This window comes from Nannospalax galili, unplaced genomic scaffold (assembly GCF_000622305.1).
Source record: "Nannospalax galili isolate Female #2095 unplaced genomic scaffold, S.galili_v1.0 scaffold411, whole genome shotgun sequence".
Taxonomy (NCBI): Eukaryota; Metazoa; Chordata; class Mammalia; order Rodentia; family Spalacidae; genus Nannospalax; species Nannospalax galili.
Window position 1 is genome coordinate 470,228 of NW_008329714.1, and position 24,150 is coordinate 494,377.

General features: G+C 50.9%; 1 protein-coding gene across 2 annotated transcripts in view; it reads left to right on the forward strand.

Annotated features, from left to right (window-relative positions):
• Gsg1l (GSG1 like) overlaps window positions 1-24,150 on the forward strand; it is a 206,138-nt gene that overhangs the window by 148,849 nt on the left and 33,139 nt on the right. For both annotated transcript variants that reach the window (XM_008841629.1, XM_008841633.1), the window contains one exon: window positions 20,695-20,806. In XM_008841629.1, coding sequence (XP_008839851.1) covers window positions 20,695-20,806 — 112 coding nt within the window. The remainder of the gene's footprint in view (window positions 1-20,694; window positions 20,807-24,150) is intronic.

Here is a 24,150-nt window from a genome sequence, read left to right on the forward strand (position 1 = left end):
ATGGCTTATGTGTGGCTGTCCATGTATGTGGTCAAGTCCTTCCTGATGGTCAGTATGCAGACAGCATTGGGAGGGTGCTGCGCTGGAGAGCAGAACTGGGTCCCACCCTCATAGGCTGAGGTTGGGAGCTTTCCTGGGAGCCATTCACAGGTGCTTGCAGCTTCATTGTTACTACAAAAGCCATTTTTGTCTCTTTCCTGGCTGAGATTAACATAAGGTTCAGGGAACTGAGACTTATTTGGTCTGAAGTCGAGTGGTAGCTTTCTAAAGGTCACTGTGTAATTTCAGATCTCGACACTGCTTGGTGGTGGCTGCAGGTGGCAGAGGGGAGGGACCGCTGTCTTCATGAAGATTAAATCCAGTTAATGACCTTGGGTTTTGAGCACTTGGCTGAGAACTTCAGGGAAATGACTATCATGGGCAGAAGGCCATGGAGTCCCCACTACACTGATCTTTGACCATTACCAGGTTGTAAAGTTTCCATGAGGTTTCTTCTTTGCCTCTCTGTTTTCTTTAGATGGCTGTGACTGTCCCTTGGAAACTGTTCTTCAGTCTCAGGCCATGTTGATAGCCCCTCACCCCTTCCTTATGGCTTGGCCAATCAAAGCCATCATCAGAATGGACACATGATGGTCAGTTGTAGGACATCTGTAGAAGCCTCTGGGATGCCTGAGATGCTGTGTTATAACAGGGGCTGTGGGCTGGAAGCTGATGTGCCCACCACAAGGAGAATCTTCCTGAGACTGAGCTAACATAAGACAGCAGAAACTGAGCACAGGAGATACAGGGTCCCCCCCTGCACCCCGCCCCAGATCATGCTGTACTCATGAGCATGGTCCATGCACCTTCTGTTTCTAGAATTACTGTAGTTCCTCTCATCTTAGTTGGAGCTATGTCACCACCACTTGTGACTATGACAGTCCTAACAGGATTAGAACAGGTTTCTCCACAGAGTACTGACCATCGTATCAGACCCAAAGTTCCTATGAACTGTTTAGGGCTTCTGTGCCTCTGGGACATTGGTGGTCCAGTCAAGAAGTGTTGGAGCTGTAGAAAGAAATCTGGATTTTACTAAAGGTTATGGGGTTAAATTCAGCAACTAAAAGGCAGAGCTCTTGGGTTATGGAAATATAAACAAACTATCCAACAAAACGAGAAGCATACTTTGAAAGACATAGACAGAAGAAAAAAGAATGGAGAAAGATCTACCTGGAAAATCGGAGCACAAAGTAAACTGGATGTTGTTTCCCCTCTAAAGAATAAGAATCAAGTAAGGAAATATAGATGTAAAAGGAATAACAAAATGGGGAAATTGATAGATAATAAGCATGTAGTTACCCAGCAATGAGAAGCTTCAAAGTACCAAACAGCTGCTTACCATGATGCCCTAACAATGCAAAAATAGTGATGATGTCCATAACAAAGAAATAAGACATCAAACAGCAACCAATAAGACCTCAGGAAGAAATAGATAAACCCATGGTGGTAGTTAGAGACTGTTAGCACACACATAGCTCAGGAATTGATAGAGAAACAGAAGACTCAAAGAAAGCAATGAACAAGCTTGAATTATTAAGTATATATCAGATGACATTATCCAAGTCCCCTAGTAAACCCTCAGAGAATAATATACAACACTTTTCACGCACACACTCATGGATCATGAACAAAATTTGAGATTTGAACCTGGCTTGTTGTGTTTTTCACACTGTGTACCATTAGCATTGTGTGTGAACACACACGTGCATGTGTGTACATGTGTTTGTGCATGTGTAATTATGTGGCAGGGTAGGAACCGGTAAAGAGAGACTGACAGCAGGTGTATGGGGGCTCAGGCTGTAGGGATGTGTCAGGTATAGTGGTCACATGTCCAGGCTATCAGTATGGCCTGGGTTGGGCTGAAAGCTTGCTTCTCCCAGCAGACCTGAGACAACTTTATCACTAGTGAGGCTCAGCCCATAGTCATTGCCTGCCCTGGTTAATCCCAGCCCAACAGTGATATTCACCAAATATATACCTATATTAGTTACCTACTTCTACATAGCAATATTGCCAAACGCTTAGCAACCTGAGGCAGCACGCATTCAGTGACTCACAGCTCCCTGGGTCAGGAGGTGACCTGGCCTGGGAGGGCCACGGTCAAGGGAGTGGCCCAGCCATGTTCGCTCTGACTTCTCTGAGGAAGGATCTGCTTCAAACCCATGTGGCTGTTGGTAGGTGCCCATTCACTGTGGTCAGTTTTAGGGCTTTGAGTCCTTACTGGCTGTTGGATAGATGCCTGATATGGTCACTTATACCACTGGGCCATCCTGGGACAGAAGAGCTCTTTACAGAAGTGGCACAGCCTTGAGTAATGCAATCCTGTGCATCCCATCACCTCTGTAAGCGCCTATTGGTGGTGGGGCGGGAGGTTACACAAGGAAAAGATAACCTTAGAATCTGTCTACCACACCTTAATAAATGGAAGCCTGGTGGGTGTGGCTCATGATGTGCTGGGACTAGAAAGATGAATAGTATGTGGCCCATCCATCTTGTTTGGGTCACCCCAGAGACAGTCAAAACCCCTAGGTCACTGCTGCTCTGGACCAAGGGCCTCACTATCACGGATGAGTCCCTAGTGACTTTTCTGAAGCCCATGAAACATAACCAAATGCCCTAGCCATGCCATGTGGAGACACCTGAGACTACTAGCAATATGCAGACATCAGGAAGAATGGTTCTAGTAGTGAGGACAGCAGGTACAAAGGTCCTGAGGAAGGTGTGTGCCTGGGATAGTCAAGGGGAAACGAGAACAGAGTGAGGAGCTGAGGTCAAGGGCGGATGCATACATTTCCAGTGTTGTAGCTTATTCAGTCCCCAGTTGGTGGGATTTTAGGGGTTTTCCATCCACTGCTGTAATGCATACCCTTATCTGTATGTCTTTACCCACAGGTGAAATGTATAGCGGGGTAAGCTCCAAGAGCTGGGGCCTCTAACTCTAAGAACACGTAGTCACCTTTACAGCCATTGCCAAAGGCCCTCCAAAGGGGCATCCCTATGCCGGACCCATGCTGGGCCCTGTGTTGGCCCATGCTGGCCCTCTGAGGGTCCTCCATGCCCACCTTCTTCAGTCTGTGCCTGGCCAGTCCCCCTGAGAAGCTGCTTGTCCCCTGGGCCACCTTCCTTCCATTGTCCCATTGCATCCCTCCAGATGCCTGCTCTCCTGCCACAGATGGTGGGTGTCCGAGAGCCCTCAGAGGACAAGAGGACTCACTCCCTTGATTGAAATTCTTCACCCAGGAGACACTCTCCTCATAACAGCCTTTGCCAGCTGTGTTCTCAGGAGCTACAAATGCCCTAGTGGCTATTTTGAGATGAGCACAGGCTGGCCTGCTCTTTGTCCCTGAGAAGGTGGCAGCTGGCAGAGTTTGCTGTAGGACAGAGGACACCTTGCCTAGAAGGAGGACCTTCTTGTGCCCCCCACTCTGGATAGGGCCATGCCACAAACTCCTGTGTGACATTACAAGGCTTAGCCAGGCCTGGGTCTGGTACATGGTTAGTGCTTGAGATTTGCTGGATCCGTAGTGGACGAGTGAGCGGGAATGGGATGGCAAAACACTTGAACTTGGGGTTGGACAGACCTGCATTCAACTGCTCCTTTTGTACTTTACGGCCCTGGGTGGGCTGTTCTACCTGTCAGAGCTTTACTCTCACTGTCAAGCAGCCTGTAGCCAGCCCAGCCTTCCTGGGCCAAGGCAAGGATTGTGCAGGCTGGAGTGTTCTGCAAACTGTAAAGTGCCTGAGAATAGAGGCTGGAGTGTGCTGCCAGGTGGATGCCTGTCCTCTCATTTTCCTTGCATGCAGGCAGTTTCCTGGGCAGTGAGGCTAACTGGCAGGCATTATGGCATCTCTACAGGGATGTGCTGACACTCAGACAACTGGCTGGAGGAGCAGGACATGCAGTTCAGCTGATGCCAGAGACAGAGGGATGAGAGGATGGTGGGGAGGTGGCAGTGGGCGGGAGTGATGAGGAGCAGTCCTCAGCCTTTCCTGCAAGTCTCCGTGTGTGGGCAGAGCTCTGGGCACAGGGGCTCAGGGTGGGGGCAAGTCCAGTGCTAAGTTACAAATCCGGAGAATCTTCGGGTTGCTTGTAGCGTAGTCAGATGAACTGACCAGGAGGAGGGGAGAGAGGGGAGAGGAAGACTGACATGGAGTGTGTGTGTTGCTGGGGGGGGGGGGGAGAAATTAGAGAATCAAAGAGAGAGACATACAGAGAGACAGAACAGAGGTAGACAAGATAGGGAAAGAGAGAGTCAGGGAGACAGAGAGATGGAGACAGAGACAGAGTAAGACAGAGACATAGAGAAATAGAGAGATAGAGAGAGACAGAGACAGTCAAAGAGAAACAGAGATAGAGACATAAAAAGAGAGAGACAGAGACAGACAGAAAGACAGAGACAGAGAGAGACAGAGAGAGGCAGAGTTAAAGACAGAGAAAGAGACAGAGACAGGGAGACGGACAGAGAGAGAGAGAGAGAGAGAGAGAGAGAGAGAGAGAGAGAGAGAGAGAAACAGAACAGAGGCGGCACGTTGTCCCCAGTTTATGCAGAGGGCAGAGTGACAATACTGCCAGCCAGTGTTCCAGAGCCCTCATGCATCCCAGGGGGTGTTTCCAGTGGCCTACATTCTTTTGTTTGGTTTTTGTTTTGCTGGCAGGCTCTGCATAGCTAAAGCTGGCCTGGAATTTGCTATGTAGCCCAGGTCCAAGCTGATCTCAAACTCCCAATTCTCTTGCCTTAGCCCCCCAAATGCCGGAATTATAGGTGTGAGCCATTGCACCTAGCTAGAACATTCAGCAATACTTAGCCTTCCATGGTCCACAAAGACAGGCCAAACCTTTCCTCTGGTACCCAATCAAAAGAAAAATTGTGCGAAGGAAAGCCTTGGACTTCCCAGTGGAAGGGTCTGCATTCTGGATGTACCACCCCAAGGCTTCCTGTGCTTGTCACCCACAGGCCACTTCCAGAGCATGTCTTCACCTGCTAAGGAGGGCTGCCACAGCCCTACGTCCCTCCTCCCCAGACCTCCCCCTGCCCCACAGACCTCCCCGATGACTGTTAGTACTGCCACAGGCCAAACTCACCTTCATTGACTTAGCATTTTTGTCTAAATCATCCAGTTTCCACGTAACTGAGATGTCCTCAGAAAGGAAACTTCAGATCACCATGGGAAATGAACAGTCAGGGCTACTGGCAACAAAGGGTAGACAGCGAGCCACACAAATCATCATCACTAAACAACAGTGGCAGGTGACATGGGCTCCCCTGGGAGTGAATTTGCTCCCTATCCATCATACTCCAGGATGTTCAGCAACATCTGTAGACACTGACGGCTCTGCCTGTGTGTGTGCATGTGTGCATGCACATGCAGTGTGTCTCTGTGTGTGTGCGTGCGCCTATGTGCATGCTGACATCCCTGCATTCAGTAGGAACAGCTCAGGGATCTGGAAACAACCTGCAATGCTCAGGACAGCCCCATAACCAAGAGTTATCCATTCCCAAAGTCAGTAATGCTGAGGTTTCCAAATCCTGGTCTAAAATAAGCTAGTACCCAGCAGGTTGTGCCATGCTCAGGGCAGTTCTGACCTGCTTAGCGCCTCATCCTCCAGGCTCTGTTGAGACATCTGCCTCAGAGAAGCTTCCCTGGCCTCTAGAACCCCTGGACCCCAACTCCTAATACCCAGGACTCTCAGTGGCTCTGCCTGCCTCAGTCTGTGTTCTCTACCAGGGAAGAAGCTCCTAGCAGGCAGGATAAGTCTAGTTTATCTTTCTCTGGCCCTTGGCACTGTGCTGGGCTCAGGAAAGATGCTCATGAGTTGTGAACAGAATGAATGTGTAAAGAACGCTGGCCACAGAGGCGCTCTGCTCTTGAACTCAGTACACCTGCTGGGTGCATGGCTCCCCCTGCCTGTGGGTGTTCTATGAAATGGACATGGTGTAGGACTACCTGGCCCAGGGCATGTTTTCAGCAGAGGAGGACATGTCCTTGAAGACAGAAGCTCAGGTCCTAAGCATTGTCACAGCCCTGCCCTCTCCTGGCAGGGAAGTGACTGCTAACAGTGACCCCCTTCCCTCTCACAAGTGTCCCTGGCTCTAACAGTAATTGCTCTGAACCCATACCCCAGCTCTTGGCCCTTCTGATCCCTTAAAGCAAGAGAGTCCTGGGCATACAGGCCTGGCAGGGCTATCCATTCCGCCCTGGCCCATCCTGTGCTCTGCACATAGGTCCAGCCTCTGGATCTGAGAGGGCGTTAGAAATGTACATAATGGCCTGAGAGTCACTGGTGTGTGTGTATGTGTGTGTGTGTGTGTGTGTGTGTGTGTGTGTGTGTGTGAGAGAGAGAGAGAGAGAGAGAGAGAGAGAGAGAAAGCAGTCATAGCAGGGAGGTCATAGATCTGAGTTCAGGGCCAGAGGCCATTCCCCATAGGGGCAGCCAGAGTCCACGGCTGTGGCCAGCGAGTTTCTGGGGTAAACATCCAAGAGCAGGTGGGGTGGGGGGGTTAGGCCTGAGTGTCCGAGTGTCTTTCCCTTCTGTGGTGACTGATCCTGGGAAGGATGTGAAGGAAGGGGGGCTGGGGCCCTTCAGGGGCGCTGACCTGTCTACCTCGCTCACATCATGGGGACCCATCCTTTCTTCCTCCTGCTCTCCTGTCTCCTTCCCCCACTTCCTCTCCTGACTCCTGCTCCCCCTCTTCTTTTCCTGCCTGCTTCCTTCTTTTGATTCCTTGATGCTTCCTCTTCCGTTTTTTCCCTCTCTCTTTCTTCTCCCTCCTCCTCCCTCTCCTCTTCCTCCTCCTCTTCTGCCTCCCTGTCCTCTTCCCCTTTCCTCCTCTTCATCCCCTGCTTCCTACGGCCCTCCTTCCTTAGTCTCTTCTCCCCCCTCCCCTCCCATCTTCTTTTCTTTCCTCCCCTCCCTCCCCCATTTTCTCTCCTCCCTGCCTGTCCTTCACCTCGTCTGGGTGGAAGAGGACCACTGCTCGACCACGTGCCCTCCTGTCCTGTGTCCTCCTTACAACAGGCTTTTGAAATCCCCGAAGCCACAATTGGCCTCTTGTTTTCTGCCTCTCCTGCAGCTGCACCTTGAGGTCATGAATTTTTATGTCTGGTTGCCCAGTGTAGGGCTTGGGGTAACAAGGAATGCTGGGAGACATACTCATTCCTGTCAAAAATCACTCCTTACCATTTGCCCCGGGTGGCTCGAGATCCACTGGACCTAGGCCCCTTGTGGACTCCACCTGCACTGCCTGAGCCCTTCTATCACCTCGGGCTGGGGGGCAGTGGATGTGGTACATGGGCTGCTGGGAGCCCAGAAAACCAGTGTGTGACACTGGAAGGTCCCAGTTAAATGCCACCTCTGATTTGGGCCACTTCACTTTAAAAGGCAGGAGCCACACAAGAGCCAGGCTAAGACTCAAGTGGTCTGAGATTAGACCTTCAGAGAAGGGCAGAGACAGCCACAGTCTCTACAGAGCAGCCACGGTGGAGGGCAGCTAACTGCCGTGCTCTGAAGGCTCCTCCAGAGAAGATGCCAGCCACTCACCCCCTCATCCTCAGAGGGCAGAGCAAGGAATTAGCTTAAATTGGAACTGGAAAGATTTAGGTTATAAGTAAGGAGGAACTTTTTCAACTCTGAAATATGTACCAAGAGAGGCTGCTGGTTCTCGGGAGAGAGGCTAAAAATAGCTCATTCTTTAAAAATAGGCCTGGGCGGCTCTAAACAGCACTGGCACATTGGCTGGGGATGGTCTGCTGTGCAGTCTGCCTGGCCCTGTGCCCCAAGCCCCGAGAGGGCACCAGCCTGAGCCAGGCTTAGCTGCTGCTCTGTTACACTGCCCTCTAGGTACCTTAGACTCTGCAGGAAGAGAACAGCCTTTTCCTCCTGCCCCCAGGGATCCTCCAGCTGCCTGGGGGTCTCAGTGTTCTAACTGGGGAGGCCACTCATGCTTCATGCTAGTTGCATTGGGCCCAGCAGCCTCCCCAAGCTCCTGGCTGCCCGGCCTCTCCCTGTTCTCGAACTCTAGCTGTAAGGCTTTCCTAAGATGCGTTCATCTCTGTGCTGGGCAGCCAGAGGCCACCTGTCCACCCACTCCCTGCCTCTCAGTTCCCTGGGCCTGGCCACCTTTCCTGCTCCTCCCTGGCTCCCTGCCAGATGATTATTTCTAATCCCTTCCCGGGGCGGTAGCCAAAGGGGCTTTTAAAAGTAGGTCTGTGCTTGAGGTGTAGCTCAGTGGTAGAGTGTGGGTTGTGCATGAAACTCCCTCCAGTGCCTCTCACTGAAAGCTGTTCCTTGCCCCTCAGTGGTATGCTTCTGCGTCTTCAATCCCTCAGCCTGAATGTCACCAACTCTTGGAGCTCCCTGCTCCACACACTCCTGGACTTCCTGCTTTGACTGCCCTGACTCACAGAAGTGCCTATCCCACTGTCAGGGCAGCCCACATGTCCCCATACACATGTCTCCTGTCTAGGGAGAAGACGTGGTACATCCAGCCCCAAGGACTCTGAGCTGACTTAGGGTAGAGGAAAAGAAAGGAGCCAGAGGTGAGGGAAAAACAAGCAGGAGGCATACTGCTCAGCAGGGCAGGCTGGCTCACACTGGTCCATAGCCCCAGCACTCAGGAAACTAAGGCCAGCCTGGGACTCTGTCTCAGAAACTCAAGAGGCAGACTGTCATGAATGTTTGCCTTACGAGGACTGTTCATTTTCACCAGGTTGGCAGCATGACTTGGGAGGCAAAGGGAGGAGGATCAGGAGTTTGAGGCCTGTCTTGGTGCTGGGAGAGACCTTGGAGAGAGAGAGAGAGAGAGAGAGAGAGAGAGAGAGAGAGAGAGGAGAGAGAGAGAGAACCTGCTGTCTACATCAGCCAGTCCCTCCCTCTACTCTGTCCAGCTGACCAGGGAAGAACCAGCTGAACTGAGACATGGACAGTGGGACAGTGGAGGAGCAGCCATTGGTGACAGGCTTCTCTCTAGGCTGGGTTACAGCAGGTGGCCCTGAGCTCTGCTCCAGGTCAAGGAGCCTTTGGGATAGAGGGAAAAAAGGCCATCGGGTGGTGTTAGAGAGGAGAAATCAAGGAGGGCAGCAAATCCAGATGTACAGTAATGACTCACCTCAGACCTTGCTAGAGAGCTCGGATGCCTGAAGGGATAGATGGGTTAATAAAGTTCTGATTGACAGCTATGGCATTCCAAGATGGGCCAGCCACTGACGACAGTTGCTCTGACTCCCCCAGCCATGAATGCATAGCTCTTTATCAGAGCAGAGGTGAGACCAAGGCCAGTCACTGTGATGATGAGGTCCTCTTTGTGTCACTCCCACAAGGCAGGTATGGGCTAGCTACAGACACCCCCACCAAGGCCCTATTCTTGCTCAGTGCTGGCCCTGAGGGTCGTTCTATCTGGGGGAGGTTGCCAAGCCAACTAGAGATCTCCTGCACTATGCTTCCCTAAGCACCTGACTCTCCCCATCTCTCCTCCTTTCCTCTGCACCAAGTCACTCAGTAAGTATGTGATTTGAGCATTTTAATTTGCTCTGCAGCCTCTGTTCTCTGATCTCAAGATGACCCCATGGTAATGCACTTGAAGCTGCCCATGAATAAAATTAATTTGCTCTCACAAAAAAAGTAAAGAAAAAGAAAAGTCTAGCAGTCCGCAGGCTCAGTACATGCTCATGGTTGGCTGCATGTCCTGTCAGGCTCTCCAGCAGGACTGCCCCTTGTCCCCCACCTTCCCCTTTGCATCTGTTTCCAGCTGTGGCATGTCACCAGCTGCACTTCCAGGTTCCCGAGTCCCCGGTGCAACACATGGCGACTACTGACAACTCCCGATCAGTTCCTGCCACATGCAAGAATATTTATTTAGACATGAATGCTCCCCGAGTGGTCTCTGTAATAACTGAGACAGCATCTTTAATAACAAATCTTATTATAAGCCAATTAATCAGCTACCTCCATGATCACACCATTAAATGGAGCGTAGCAATCACAAAAGACGCTCAGTCCTGCAAAAGAGAGTTGGGCCAGTTGCAAGCTGAGGCCTAGAAACTGGGTCACCACTACGGCTTCCAGTCCTCACCCAGTGGCATCTCCAGACTGGAGAGTGTGTCCTCATAAGGTGTCACCGGGATCCTGGTCCCCCAGACCTCAGGAGTGCCCAGGAGGCAGCTCCTGCCCACCCCTCCCCCATGGATGGAGCAAAGTGTGATTTGGGACATGCTGGGAGGGAAGTCCCAAGTGTCAACCCCTCTCTCCATCTGTATCCCCAGCCTCATTCTTGAGCACAGGTCAGGGGTGTGCTGGGAAACCATACACACACTCCTGGCTCATCTGTAGTCCACTTGCTAGAGAGATTCTCATCTTTCCAACCCTCAACCCTCAAGCCTCCCAGTGCCCCTATCAGTGAGCCTCGCCTCTCTCCTGGCTGGTGACTTTCACTCATCCTTGGTGGAGAGGAAGAGGTCAGGAGGGGTGTGAATGTGCCTGTCACAGGTCTCTGTCCTCTGGGTGCCTATGATTGGGTTGTCACCCATGCTGTGGTGGGCTTTTCAGTGATCTAGCTGCAAGTCACCCACACTCCTGAAACTGGGGTGGAATCTTTGGTTGGTCACTGCTTTCTCGCTCTAGGTGGCTAGAAAGAGATGCACACATCCCTACCCTATCCCCAGAAAAGTCATACAACTCTGATCAAGAGCTCAAATCTCTTTTGCACTCTATTTTTCTCTGTTCCCTTGGACAGAACATCTGAGTTGTCATCCAAAAACAGCCTCTGGATTCTAGAATGTTCCCTCACCTGCTCCCCTTCTCTCCGTCTTGCTTCTAGGGCCACACTTGTGCTACTCTGCACCAGGTACTCTCTCTACCTGATGATTCTGGCTGGAGTCACCGTCCTGCCATCCCTAAGACTCTAGGTTCAGAGCCTTCCCTATTGTTTCCTTTCCTCATCCACACCAGTCCCAGTACCTGTCTCTACTGTCAAACTTGAGAGGGAACCTGTCAAGGTCACCTGTGATCCCCATCCTCATCTTTTGTCTAGTGACCGTTCCCTCTTGAGTACCTTCTTCCCATGACCTGGGTCCCACACAGGTTCATCTCCCACCTCCCTGTCTGCAGTTTGGCTCTCCCTACTGACTTCCCCTCCTCTGCTGAGTCCCAGATGCTGCTCTTGCCTGACTCCCCGTCCCCTTCTCTTCGCCATCTCTCCCAAACCGCTGCCTCGCTTCTGCGCCGATGACTCATATATCTGTCTCCGGCTCTGACAGTTCCCCACCGCAGGCTTGTACACTCAAACTGCTCACTTGATACCTCTGCGTGGACAGAAAAATAAGCATTTAAAGTTAATACAGCCCCGAAGGGTTCCACCCACCCAGACTTCTTTCCTTCCTCTCTTGGGCTTCTTCTTAGCAAACACAGCTTCATCTGCCTGTCAGTCAAACCCAAGCCCTGGAGGCAGCCGGGATTCTAGGACACCCTTGACACCCAGGTCCAGCCACCAGCAGGTCCTGTGGACTTGGCACCTTAAGTCCTTTTTCTATTGCTGTGACAGACTACCCTGGACCTGATATGATACAGAATAGAAGCTTTTTAGCTCGTGGTTCTAGAGTTGGGAAACCTGAGATTGTGGTGCTGGCATCTGCTCTGCAGCTAGAAGTGCCGGTGTCTCATGCTACACCAGAACCTGGTGGAGGCGTCATGGGGCTAGACAGAGCAAGCGTGGCAGCCTGAATTTCGTTCTTTCCTGCTAAAGTCACTGATTCCATCTGGGGGCCCACCCTCATGACAGCACCCAATCCCAGTACCCACCTCCACCAAACCATACATCCAAATACCATTAGAGTTGGATTTAGGAGTTGTTATATGACATGAGCTTTGGGGTGCACTCACTTCAGCCCCTGCCCTGGACCACCTTGGGTCCAAGCAGCTCAGCTCAGCCTTTTACTTGCATCCCCCCAATAATCATCACACTATACCCCACAACCACTAACTGGGGTGGTCCTCTTGAAAACAGAAGTTGGGCTAGAGTTGTGGCTCAATGGTAGACCACTTCCCTAGAATGCCTGGGCCCTGGATCCCATCCCCAGCACTACAGACAAAAAATAACCCCGAACATACTCAATCTATAAATCAGACTGTTCAAAGCCTCTACTTTGAAGAGGCTTTCATGGCTCCCTTCATGCTGAGGGTAAAGGCCAGGCTCCTCACTCAACCCTCAGCCAACCTCATTCCCTCCCTGTCCTCCCATTTCCCCCTCTGCAGGCCCTCCCCAGGCCTCCTGTGGCCACATGCACCTCTGCAGTGAAGCCCCTGCCCCAGTGCCACTCTTCAGACTGGCCTCCCACTGGCCCCCATCATTAGCTCTGTTTTATTTCCTTCATGACCCTTTTGCCTGCCTGGCATCGTCCTTAGCTTACGCGTTGTTAATAGCTGACTCTCTCCACTGTCCTCTTTCCGGTCTCTCATCCCACCCACCCTAGCCCAGAATAGTTTCTTGTTTGTGAAAACCCTTCGATAAACATTTGTCAGCTAATTGAATTAATTGAATGAGTGAAGGAAGGAACAACGGCACCGGTATTGCTTGTGGAGACCATTGCTCTCTGTTGCTTTTATTTCATTTTGTTTATTGTTACTGTATATGTGTGTGAGAGTGGGGGTGTGAGGGTGTGCAGGTGTGGAGGTCAGAGGACAACCCTCAGTAGACTGTTCTCTCCTTCCACTGTGGGATCTGGGGACTGAGCTCAGGTCTCCAGGCTTGCTCACCAGCGCCTCTACTGCTGAGCCACCTTGCCGGCCCTCGCTGTTGTTTTGAAGTCTGGCCTTGACCTAGCTCATTCTCACATCCTAGACTTCAGCCCTTTATACCAGCCAGCTGAATACCCCCAAGCACCTTGGAGTCAGTTGGTGATCATTTATTCATTCAAGAAAAACATATTAGACAGCTATTTTGTGCCAGGCAGTGGAGTGAGTGCTGGGGAACTTAGTGGAGAGAAAAATGTATCTGGTCCCTGGTCTTGTAATACAGTCTGGTTTAGGGATGATAGAGGGAGTCTTGGGCCTGCATTCATACAGTCTTCATTCATCCATTTGTTCAAGAATATTTACAGTAGCACTCGGCACATAATAAGTCCTATATAAGTAATTTATAGGTCGAAGGGACTTAGTCCTTATACCAGTCTAAAAGGCAGGAGCTATCATGCCCTCATTGCAGGTGGGGAAACTGAGGCATAGAAAGGCAGCTTGCCCAAGGCCACAGAGCTCCTAAGTGTCAGGTCTGGACTCTCTCACCCTCTGTTCTATCCCTACCTGTGCTGGATAGCTTTAGTGTCAACTTGACACACCTAGGTTGAAGGAGCCTCAATTGGGGGATTGCCTCTATTAGACTGGCCTGTGGCCATGTCTGAGGGGTGTCTTCTTGATGAGTGATGTGGGAGAGCCCAGCCCACTGTGGGTGGTGCCACCCCTGGGCAGGTGGACCTGTGTTGCATAAGAAAGCAAGCTGAGCAGGGGCCAGGGGAGCAAGTCAGTAAGCAGTGTTCCTCCATGGAGTGCTCCAGCTCCTGCCTCCAGGTTCCTGCCCTGAGTTCCTACCTTGGGCTCCCTGATGAACTGCGACCTGGGAGTTGTAAGCTAAATAAACCCTTTCCTCCCCAAGTTAGTATTGGTCAGAGTGTTTTGTCACAGCAATGGAGAAACAAGACACTGCCCTACCTGGCACCCTCTGACCTCTTGACTTTGCCTCTTGATTCTAATCCAACCAGCCCCTGCCTAAACTGCCGAATTCATCTAGCTCTGACTAGCAGGAGGGCCAGGAGTAGGGAAGTCGTGCAGCTCTGGCCACGAGTCCCTCTCCAAGGTCCCCGAGGCAAGGAGCGGCCATGTGGACTTCCTCAGGTGCAGGGGAAATCTAGGATGGCACCCCCAAAGCTCATGTCATATAACAACTCCAGAAGTCAGCTGTGGCTCCTGGGTGAGGTAGGTGCTGAATCAAAGCCAACACTGGAGCAACTCACAGAGGCTCGGTAACTCTCTAACTCAGTGAGCTGGAAATGCCCCTCTGTGGAGGCTTCTAGTGTGGCTGCCGTGCAGCGGACCCCATTCCATAGAACAAACGTGTTTCTAGAAGCATGAAGGAGGGTCTGATTTGTGAAGCGAAATCTTTAAAATTCAGAGTCCCACCAAGCTGTCTTTGAGGGATTGTAATTTTTAATTATTGAGCTTTCTTAAAGCACAGCCCTCCCTATTCAGGGGTAAGCGGAATTCAATCTTGGAATCAATGTTTTCCTAAGCTAAGACTTTGGGAAATGAATGATTCTGCCAAGAGACTGGGTCTAGCTTTGGGGTGTAGCTGGGAGGTTTTGTATTAAGGTGCTATGCCTCCTACACCCTAAATGATAGACCTACTGCTTCTTGTAGTAGCTGCTTTTGATTTCTGTGATGAAATCTCTGCATGCCCAACTTAAGGGAGCTACCAAGCTCGTGGTTCCTGAGTTCGGACCATAGTGCCCTTGGGCAGTGGTGAGAGCCTGTGAAGGGGTTTCCTCATCTGGTGGAGAACAGGAAGCACAGGAAAGGAAACAGGAAGTGGCCAGGGTAACGCAGATTCTGAGGACATACACCAGCTAGGCCCTAAACATCCAGAACTACCCAAAATAGGGCCACCAGTTGGGGACCAAATTCTGAACATATGAGCCTTTGGAGGACACTTTGAATCAATCAACCTGCAGCAGCTCCATTAATGTTTTCCTTCAGCCTGGATCCTCACAGAGGAAATATATTATCAGTGTGTTCATGGGGCAGGGGTGGGGGTGGGGAATGCGTACCTCATTGCACTGTAGAGGTGAGGATAACTTGCGGGAGTTGGTTCTGTCCTGAGAGGCCGGTCACCCTGAACATTGGGCCGGCCTCTGAGGGAGATACTGAAGAAGCTGCAACAGCTGGTTTGGGGAGCAAGATCCTGCCTTAGAAGGGACTGAAAGAAGCTGGGGTGTGTGTGGTACACAGTTAGGGCCGGGTGTCTGAGAGTTCGGCAACAGCATGGTGAAGGAGCACTGGCAGGAACACAGGAGAGAGCCTTGTCCTTCCAGGCCACAGATTATACTGTAAAGTCTAATGATTAAAACAGTGTGGTATTGACATGGTATGGGTGTGCAGCTGGGTGGGACAGAACACTGGTGGGATGGGCTGATAAGCTGGAAAATAGATCAGTGTATCTTGTTGGGCTTGCAGTACAGTATGGGTGAGTATCCCTCATCTGAAATGCTGGGGGCCAGAAATCTTTTAAATATTTTTTAGATTCTGGAATATTTACATATGCAAACGAGGTGTCTTGGGAGGGGGTCCCAAGCTTAAGTTCATTTTTGCTTCATCTCACCTCAGACACAGCCTGTAGGCAGTTTTATCTGATGTACCTGTGTTTTGACTATGCTTGTCACATGAAGTCAGGCAGAGTTTGCCACCTGTCATCACTGAAAAAGTTTGAGATTTGGGAGCATTTTGAGTTTTTGGGTTTGTGATTTTATTAGCCTGTATGAAGGAATGAGTTCAAATCAGTGGAGAAAGAAGGGGCCATTCTGACAGGATTCAAAATAATGAACAAATCACTGAAAACATTCAGTTAGATCCTTACCTAACACCATTTAACCAGGCTAAATTCTAGATGGGCTAACATAACTTTCTATAGGTAGGTTAGAAAAATACAGAGAGAATGTGTTAAGAGTTAAAGTAATGCAAGAAGCAAAAACCAAAGAGGAAAAACCTGATGAACGATTCTGTCAACCGTTGAGACATCTGGCGAAAGCAGTTTTACTTGTAATTGCCAGCACCTGGAAGTCACAGAGATGCGCTTCAGTAGGTGAATGGATAAGGTTCACCCAGAACATGGGCTTTTCTTCAGTAATAAGGACAAATGAGCTCTCCAGTCATGAGCAGACAGGGAAGGACCTGAAGCCATTTCCAGAAGGAGACACACTGTCTGATTCCAACATTATGACATTTTGGAAAAGGCTGAACTCTGGAGACAGAAAACAGACAATGGCGGTGGGCAGTTTGGGAGGGATAGGAGAGGAGGGGTGAGCAGGCGGAGCTTGGGGAGAGTTTTAGGGCTTTGTAGCTCTCTTGTATGACCCGGAATGGTGGACACTTGTCACCAGAGAGTTGTCAACCTCATGAATGTACAGCACCAACCAGGAGTTGTGTGACACACTGGATTTCACTGAGTGCCAGCGCATGGACTTTAGCTTCTCCATGGGATCAAGCATCCAACTTGAGGGCAGACAGAGAGAATGACTCAAGGGCTGAGGAGGGCCAGGGCTGAGAGCTCTGAACTTGTCTCCCAAACTTCTCCAAAAAAATAGAGTTTATCACTAAAAAAGATAGATGATGGGGCTGGAGAGATGGTCCAGCGGTTAAGAACAGTGACTGTTCTTGCAGAAGACCCGGGTTCGAATCCCAGCACCCACATGGCAGCTAACAACTGTCCATAACTCCAGTTCCAGGGGATCCGACAGCCTCTTCTGTCTTCCGAGGGCATTGCATGACACGGGTGCCCTTACCTACATGCAGGCAGTACACGCATACACATAAAATAAAGATAACAAATAAAATATTTTTTTAAAAAGATAGATGAGTTGTGCAGGGGAGAAGACAAGGGGTTAGCTCTGTGCCATCCATACACCACAAGATCAGTAGCCTGAATGTATAAAGAATCCCTACCAAATGATAGGGTGTGTGTGTGTGTGTGTGTGTGTGTGTGTGTGTGTGTGTGTATCCAGCAGCTGATGGCCTGTGTCTTCCTCCATTACCCTCTACCTTTGTTTTTTGAGGCAGGGTCTCTCACTGAACCTGAGCTCACTGAATTGACTAGGCTGGCTGTCCACCTCCCCAGTGTGAAGTCACAGAAGCAGGTCATGATCAGCTTTAAACATGGGTTCTGCAATCTGAACTCAGGAGTTCACAGAAGGCCTTTAATCCACTGAGGCATCTCCCTAGCTCCTTAGGGAAACAGATTTTTTAAATGCTGTGGCTAGAGAGATGGCTCCGTGAGCAAGACAACTTGGCGTGGAAGCATGAGGACCTGAATTCAAATTCATAGAGCCCACGTCCAAAGCTGGGCATCATGGTGGTGTGCACACCTGTGTTCCCAACACTGCGGGGGCCAGACACAGAAGGATCCCCAGGGCTTGCTGGCCACAGCCCAGCTGTAAGTTCAGTGACAATCTACAGCTCAAAAGGAATCAGGTGTTGAGTGACAGAGTAGGACACTGACGTCCTCCTGTGTCTTCCATGAGCCTGTGCCAGGCGTGCACAGCTGCACACATGTGCACACATACATCACCCTCCTCTGACACAGAGGAAATTGAGAAAGGTTACAGGAGGCACATTCAAAGGAGAGGGAACAAAAACAGTTAATAAATGTGAAAAACATCAGCGCAGTGGCACTAAGGGAAACATTGGACAGTGCTGTGGCAGCTCGCACTGGGGGGTGGTTAAATTTTTACCACTCCACAGCATGTATGTTGGTAAGGCCTAGGATGAGAAACGTAAGGAGCTCCTGATGGGACCTCAGCCTGTGTCCTTGGCCAGAGACAGACAACAGCCTGAAGTCCTCTGTCTCTGTGGGCTGGGGTCACGTTTGGAGTGTGCACACAGAGCTGGACCAGGGTCCAGCTCAGGGGGCCACCGTGTGCTGCCCTGCTCTTGGGGACTTGGAAGTGTGGGAGTGCTTACACAGTGGGAACTGGCAAATGCAATACATTAGGGTTTTTCCTCCTTTCCTTTTGGTTTCTTTTTAGAGCTGTCTCATATTCCCACCACACACTAAAGCATGGGGTGTCCTTGCCCCTCCCTGGGCTGGGTCCTGGGCTCAGAGCACCATTTCCCCTTTGCTTCCATTTGTCCCTATCGCCACTCCTCCGAATTCCTATTTCCTTGTCTGGGAACAGGGCAAAGGGTGCCGGAAGCAGTGGAGGGTTGGGGACAGAGACAGCTGCAGCACAGGCCCATGGGAGATCCGGTGATGAGTGTTTGGGGAACTGGAAGGTCGCTCAGCTAGTGGAGTGCCTGCTGCACAAACAGGAGGACCTGGGCTTGGATCACTAGCATCCATATAAAAAGTGTGATGGTGCACACCTGTAATCCCACCGCAGGGCAGATCCCTAAGGTTTGTGTGAAAGCAGTCCAGCCAATTGGTCAGCTCCAGGTTCAATGAGGGACCCCTGTCTCAAAAAGCAAGATGGAGAGCAATAGAGGAAAATGCTTATGCAACCTCTGGATGCTTATGCACGTGGGCATTCACACACATACGAATGCGTATGCATGCATACAACACACACCAAAAAGGTTTTAAAAAACTGTATATGGAAGCTGAGTCTGGTGGTACATGCCTGTAATTCCAGCATTTGGGAGACTGAGGTTACTTTTAGATATTTATTTATTCTATTTTTTATTTTAGAGACGGTCTCCCATAACCCCAGCTGGCCTGAACTCACTATGTAGACTAGGATGGCCTTGATCTCCCAGAGATCTGCCTGCCTCTGCTTCCAGCATGCTGGGATTGAAGGCATGCACCACTATGCCTGGCTATTTTTATTTGTATGTATGAATGTTTTGCTTGCATGTAAGTGCAACCGTGTGTGCAATACCTATGGAAGCCAGAAGAAGGCATTGGATCACTTGGAACTGGAGTTACACATGGTTGTTAGCCACCATGTGGATGCCAGGAATCGAAACTGGGTCCTCTGCAGGAGCAGCCAGTGCCAGTCCCAAGGCCAGTGGTTCCTAATTCAAGGCCACCCTGATCTATATAGTGAATATGAGGCTAACCTGGGCTCCACAGCAGAGTCTGTCTCAGAGTATCTGGCTCTGTGCCCCAGCTGTGGCTGAGCCATTCACTCCCTGCAAGACCTTGGACTGACCTCACCAAGTTTCCATTTTCTTATCTGCGAATCAGGAATGATCCCTTGCAGCCTCCATATACCAGCCTGCATGTGTGGCTCTGCTTCCAGTTCAGCAGTGTGCACACAGATATGACAGGAATGGTTCATCTCAGCCATGTGCACTGCGCAACCTGAACTGCAGCGCATGGTCCTGAGCACCATATTTATTTCAGAGCATTGTAACGAATAGTAAAAGAGTCGGTCCAGCTGGCACACAGTAGGTGCACAAGCATTATTGGTTTCCTTTCTTTTTCTTGTCATCTATCCCCTCCTTCCTTATCAGGATTGTATCACTCCATAAGGCTGAGTCTATGTCACAGCGTGACACTCACATATGATGGTCCACACACACTACCCTGGAGACGTACCTCTGGTTTGTAATAATCCTGGTGGCTATAGTCATTGGTGACTGCTCAACACTAGACCCTAAGGCTGCCAACATTGGTCCCCCACAGCTGCCATGACCCCCATCCTTGGGGTGATGGGAAGATCTGAGGATCAGAGAGTTAAAATAATTAGCTCAGAGCCACGCAGGAAAGGGGTGGGGGGAAAAAGTTCACACCAGATTAAAGCTTTCCAACAAAGATGTGCTCCTGAGCCACGGAGAAACCATCTCATCAGTTCTGCACACACAGAGACACCCCTAAACACATGCACACACACGCACAGACCTGTGCACACACACACACGCACACATGCACACACATACACATGCACATATAGGCAAGCACACACACATGAACACACATATACACACACATACACACACGTGCACAGAACTGAAAAGGTCACAAAATATTTACTCCTGCTGCGTGTGAAGGTGTCGAATATTCTCATTCTGTCTGTATGACTCTTGTGTCACTGTGACTACAGTACCTGGCAGAAACAAGGGAGGAAGGATTTCAGTCTATCCCGGGGACGAAGGCAGAGAGGAGCCACTCAGTTCACAGCGGCTGGAGAGTATGGCAGAGGCTGTTCACATCCTGGTTGACCAAGAAGCAGAGAGGAGGGGGGAGGGGGAAGTGGGGGCAGGGATAATATACCTGCAAGGGCCTGCCCCCATGACCTGCTTCCTTCAACTAGACCCCAAGGTTCCACAGCCTCCCCAAAGGCACCCCCAGCTGGGGAACATTGTTCAAACCCTGAGCTAGCAGAGGCCATTTTCCATTCAAGCCACAGCACTCTATCCCATTCTCTTTTAAAGCACTGGCTATATTAAAAATCTGTGAAGGTGATTTCATGAACCTCTGTAATGAGCTTTGGAAATTACTCTCAAGGCTGCTTCTGCCTAAGGGGCTTCTAACAGGTATCAGCAAACATTGGTGCAGGCTAAATATGGCCCACTGTCTGCTTTGCAAATAAAGTTTTATTAGGACACAGCCAGCTCCCTCAGCTCTTTGACTAGCATATTCCCTCCAGCCACTGGCCAAGTTAAGGAGTATCAACAGAGACTACATGGGCCCCAGACCCTAAAATATTTACTTATTTGGTCCTTTTAGCAAAAGGTTTCTAATCTATATCTTTTTTTTTCTTGGATTACACTTCCCCAGAGCTGCCTTTCACCCTGGGGACCACCAGCTGCCTGCCATGCTCCACTCCCAGTGTCCGCCTGCCCTGGGCTCCACACTCTTTCCCAGTACTAACAGGCTGGCCTGGCAGGTGGCTGAGGGGACCTAGTGGTGGGAATGAATTCCCTCCCTGGTCCCTCACACCTACTCTGCTCTCTCCCCTCAGGCCTCTTGGGAATGGTTGCCCACATGATGTACACACAGGTGTTCCAGGTGACCGTGAGCCTCGGCCCTGAAGACTGGAGACCTCATTCCTGGGACTACGGGTGGTCCTTCTGGTAAGTGGATTTGGAACTTTTTAGGTACCAGGGCCCAAGGTATGGTGGGTCTTCAAAGTTCAACTCAAATGCATGGGGTTGGGGGCTAGGCATGCCAAGGAAGTGGGGTTTGAGACTCCAGAGCAGGGCTGGGTGAAGTCCAGCTCACCACCTGCTTGCTTGCAGTGCTAGGGGCAGAACCCAGGGCCTTGTGCATGCTAGGCAAGTACCCCACCATCCAGCCACATTCCCATCCTTGGCACAAGTTCAGAGTGGCTCTCACGTTTTTAAATGCTTGAACAACTATTAGAAGATGAATTGTGTTTGGTAAAGTTGATGGGAAACTCAGTTTCCAGTGTCCTTCAGTAGTTTTCTTAGAGCACAGCCTCACCTACTATCAGTGTGATAATGGCAGCTCTTAGCAAGAGCTAGAGAGACAGGATGGCCCCAAGTCCATACCATTGACTCTAGGGCCCTGGACCAACCTTGATGTAGAGGCTAGCTCTAGCAAGTGGCCATAGCAGTTTCCAAGGGGCCCAATGAGGTAGAAGCATCCTTGGCTGGAACCCTCAGATTGCAGGAAATGTGCGAATCAATAGCTTGGGGCAGGTGATTATGGTAGAGGAGCTGTTAGGACACTTTTGCTCCTGACTGGCAGAATCACACACTGACAGGAATAAGGGAGCTTCCTAGATGTCACTGAAAAGCTGACGGGGACCAGTCGGGGCTCTGAGTTGTGACAAAGGCTCCTGCCCCATCAGTGTAAGGGTGGTGAGCAAGCTCCTCCACAGGTCGGTGCCCCTCCTTTTGTTGGAGACTTGGCTTCTGTCTCCAGCACCAGATGAGGTCCCAGGCTTCCCTCTGATGGGCACAAGTCCTTTGTCTTCTCCTGAACTGTCAGAACAACAGGGAAATGTCATGAGCCTGGTGGCTCAGCTCAAACAGGCCTGCCTCCAGAGCCAGGAACAAGCCATAGATTCTCCACAGTGGAACAGAGGGATGGATTCCTTCCCTGGTCCCTGACATCTGCTCTGCTCTCACCCCTCAGGCCTGGTGGAACAGATGCTGTGGGAACCACAGCAATGTCAACTTCAGACACAGCTGGATCCAGGAGGCCAGGCAATTTTATCAGGGCCCAATCATTCTCTCTCCCCTTCCCTGCCTCAGTTTCCCTTGTGATGGCTTTATTCTCAAGCTTTTTTCCACGTGGTAGTTAAAGCTGGTCACCAGACACATCTCTAAGCTAGTGCCTTACAACGGGAACTATAGCCAGCAGAAAAGGGAGGGGGAGTCCCTTTCAACCTTTCCAGAAAAGTCCTTGCTGGGACTTTCATTCGCTTAACATAAGTCACAAGACATCCCCGAGCCAATGGTTTAAACTACAGGGAGATGGGAAAGATCTGAGTCACATGGCCCAGAGGGCCATTCCTTCCACAGGAAGCAGAACAGAGGTCACCAGGCAGTGGTGGTGGAGTGAGCTGGTACCAGATGAGAATATTCGACCACAGTGTCTGCTGCCTAGACTGTCCAGGTCTTGTCCTGGTGGCTGGGGACACTGCCCGTTTGGTCCCCCAGCACGCTTTCTGAGCACTGTGCTCCAGGTAGCTCTTCCTCAGGGTGCTGAAGATGCGGTGATGGCTGAGATTCCCCACAGTGCTCTGGGTAGGTCCTTCAGGGAGGCCCAGGGGACTAAAGAAACCCGCCCAAGGAATAGCAGCCCTAGGCCCGGAGGTCTGGTCCTCAGTCCAGCTAAGTGATTAGTGTGCTGGCATGGTGTTTCACTTCACAGACATGGTTCTTCTTACACCACCAGGGGACTTAATACGCACAGTGACCTTGTGTAGCACGTGTGGAATAAGGCTCAGAAAGGGTAGAATGCTTGCCCTGGGTCACACAGCTTCATGTGTAAACTCGGATTGATCTCGCTCTCAGTCTCTCTGTATATCTTTCTATCTCTCTCTGTCTCTCTCTCTGTCTCTGTCTCTCTCTCTCTCTCTCACGCACGCACGCCTCTCACCTCTCAGCAGCCTCTGGCTCAGCACTGCAGCACTTGGTTCTGTAGCTGAGTCTGCTGGTCTTTCCTCGGCCTCCAAATTGGCTCCTTTGCCCACTCTGCCTCCCGCACACCACGAGATCCCCACAGGACGTATTACGGTCTCCCACCATGAGGCCCCGATTAGGGCTGATGCATGCCTCCCTGTCACTGTGGCCCGCAGGACAGATAGCCCCATTTTTCATTCCTTGTCTGTGGGGCCTCACCAGGGCTGCGAGATGCCATCTCTCTTGCTTAATGCATGTGAGACCATTTGTTAGAATTCTGGCCCAAGCTTCCCTGGCTGCCCAAGGCACAGTGGAGAAGACCAATTCTGAGGGAAGCCCCAACCTCCAGCTTCAGGCCCAACAGGAAGAACAGGGATGAGGGACCCTAAGGGCTCTGAGCACTCATGGTTGATGTGTTCCCAAGTCAAAGGTCCCTGTGGTTTGGTGTGTGGTACTCCAGGTTCAAGTTTCACTCTGACCTATCCAGCTGGGGCCTGTGGCAGTGTCAAGAGTGATAAAGGGTGAGGCCTCAGGATGAAGTCTGGTTTGGAGCTGACCCTGACCCCTGCCAGCTGTGACTACTGACAAGTCCCTTACCCTCTGTGTTTCAGAGTTCTCAGCCCTAAAATAGGGGCTGCCACTTCCACCTCACACGGCTCTCCAGTGGCACCCATTCTCTGTTGGTGGGTAACACGCCACCCCAACATCTACCCCTTCAAGGAAAACTGTATCACTTCATATGGCTTGGCCAAGTGCCTGGGCTCACCAGGTGGACATAGTATGGGGACCTTTGTAAAAATCTGGTCCATATCACCTGGGGCACGTCTAAGGTGACCTCAGAGATGGCTCAGCATGATGCTGGAGTTGGAACTGGCGAGTGGTGATTGGTGATTAGAGTGGCTTATTGTGCATGGTGGCTGGTCCTAGGGGACAGTGTCCCATGTCCAAGCAAGCATGTCAAGATGCCCAAGTGGAAGCTTCAGGGCTGGTCTGTGTCACTCTGGGCAGGTGTAGGAGCTGTGGCCCTTAATGGCAGCTCCCACAGACAGGTGAGGTTGCACACTGGGGGCGTGGCATATAGTACATGCTCCACTCCCTGAATGTCCCCCGGGACAGGGTAGTCCACAGGCTTGGTGGGCTTGTTGGCAGAGTATGCCAGGCTGACTCTCCCATGCAAAGCAGATGTCCCATGAACGACAGTGATCTTGAAGACTATCTCAGCCACCAGCACTAGCTCAATGCCATGTGACCCAGATGTCCAACTGGGGGAGTGCTCCAGGGTGGAACAAGCCAGGGCAAGGCCATGGTGGGTACCAGGCTGGGTG